Source organism: Mandrillus leucophaeus, unplaced genomic scaffold (assembly GCF_000951045.1).
Source record: "Mandrillus leucophaeus isolate KB7577 unplaced genomic scaffold, Mleu.le_1.0 Scaffold797, whole genome shotgun sequence".
Classification (NCBI taxonomy): domain Eukaryota; kingdom Metazoa; phylum Chordata; class Mammalia; order Primates; family Cercopithecidae; genus Mandrillus; species Mandrillus leucophaeus.
The window spans coordinates 1492503-1493532 of record NW_012108663.1 but is presented as its reverse complement, the minus strand read 5'-3'; the positions used below and the strand labels follow the sequence as shown (position 1 = coordinate 1493532).

At 54.2% G+C, this 1030-nt stretch overlaps 1 protein-coding gene across 3 annotated transcripts in view; it reads left to right on the top strand.

The window, feature by feature from the left end:
* Positions 1-1030, top strand: part of YIPF6 (Yip1 domain family, member 6) — a 40214-nt gene continuing 39184 nt past the window's right edge. The window contains exon 1 of one of the 3 annotated variants that reach the window (XM_011967270.1): positions 1-156. In XM_011967270.1, coding sequence (XP_011822660.1) covers positions 100-156 — 57 coding nt within the window. In that variant the 5' untranslated portion in view covers positions 1-99. Of the gene's footprint in view, positions 191-1030 lie in introns of all 3 variants that reach the window. The other 2 variants (XM_011967271.1, XM_011967272.1) reach the window with 2 other exon arrangements.

The following is a 1030-nucleotide window of genomic DNA, read 5'->3' as shown; positions in this document are numbered from 1 at the left end:
TGACGCGGCCGCACGCGATGACGCGCTGACCGGCCGTGGCCTCCACGTCGCAGGTTCCGCAAAGACCTGTGGGAGCGACCCGGGAGAAGGAGGGCCAAGATGGCGGAAGCGGAGGAGTCTCCAGGAGACCCGGGGACAGCATCGCCCAGGCCCCTGGTGAGCTTGGGATCTGCGACAAAAGGGACCGAGGGTGAGGCAGAGTGCCCCCTAAAGAAGTCGGGGAACGGGCTCGTGGCCTGAGAGCTGGATCCCCTTCCGCCCGGCAGGCCCTTCCTGTACCCGACGCCAGAACCAGTCCCAACGCTACACCTGTTCTTTGTGCTAACCATTTTGCCCCATGCCCTCCTGGTTCCTTCCAGGTCTTTTTGTGAAACTCCGATCTTTCCTTTCCCATCCTCCCAGGGCTCGTCATCGTCCCCTACATTGTGTTAAATGGCGAACTTTAGGTGATTTCTTAAGTTATCTTTTCTTCTGCTGTCCCCTCATTTTTATCAAAACCTGTCACCAACCTTTGTTGAAGGAATGAGAGATTGCTTCCCATGGGACATTAACGTTTTATTGCTTATAACTTTAGTATTGACTTGTTCCATGACCCCAGTAGGCCAGGTTTAACCCCTGCCATTCCTGTCGCAGCTCCTTGCCATTCTCTTCACCATACTTGTTCTCCTTTCTTATTTTTTACTTTTTTTTTTTTTTTTTTTTTAATAAATCGAGACGGTTTTATTCTGTTACCCAGGCTGGAGGGCAGTGGTGCCATCTCCGCTCACTGCAACCTCTGCCTCCCAGGCTCACGTGATCCTCCCACCTCAGCCTCCCTAGTAGCTAGGACCACAGGTGCATGCCACCACACCCGGCTAATTTTTTGTAGTTTTTGTAGAGATGGGGTTTCACCACCTGGCCCAGGCTGGTTTCCAACTCCTGGGCTAAGCAGCCCTATGGTCTCGATCTCCTGACCTCATGATCCACCCTCCTTGGCCTCCCAAAGTGCTGGGATTACAGGTGTGAGCCGCCGCGCCGGCCGGCCTGTCCT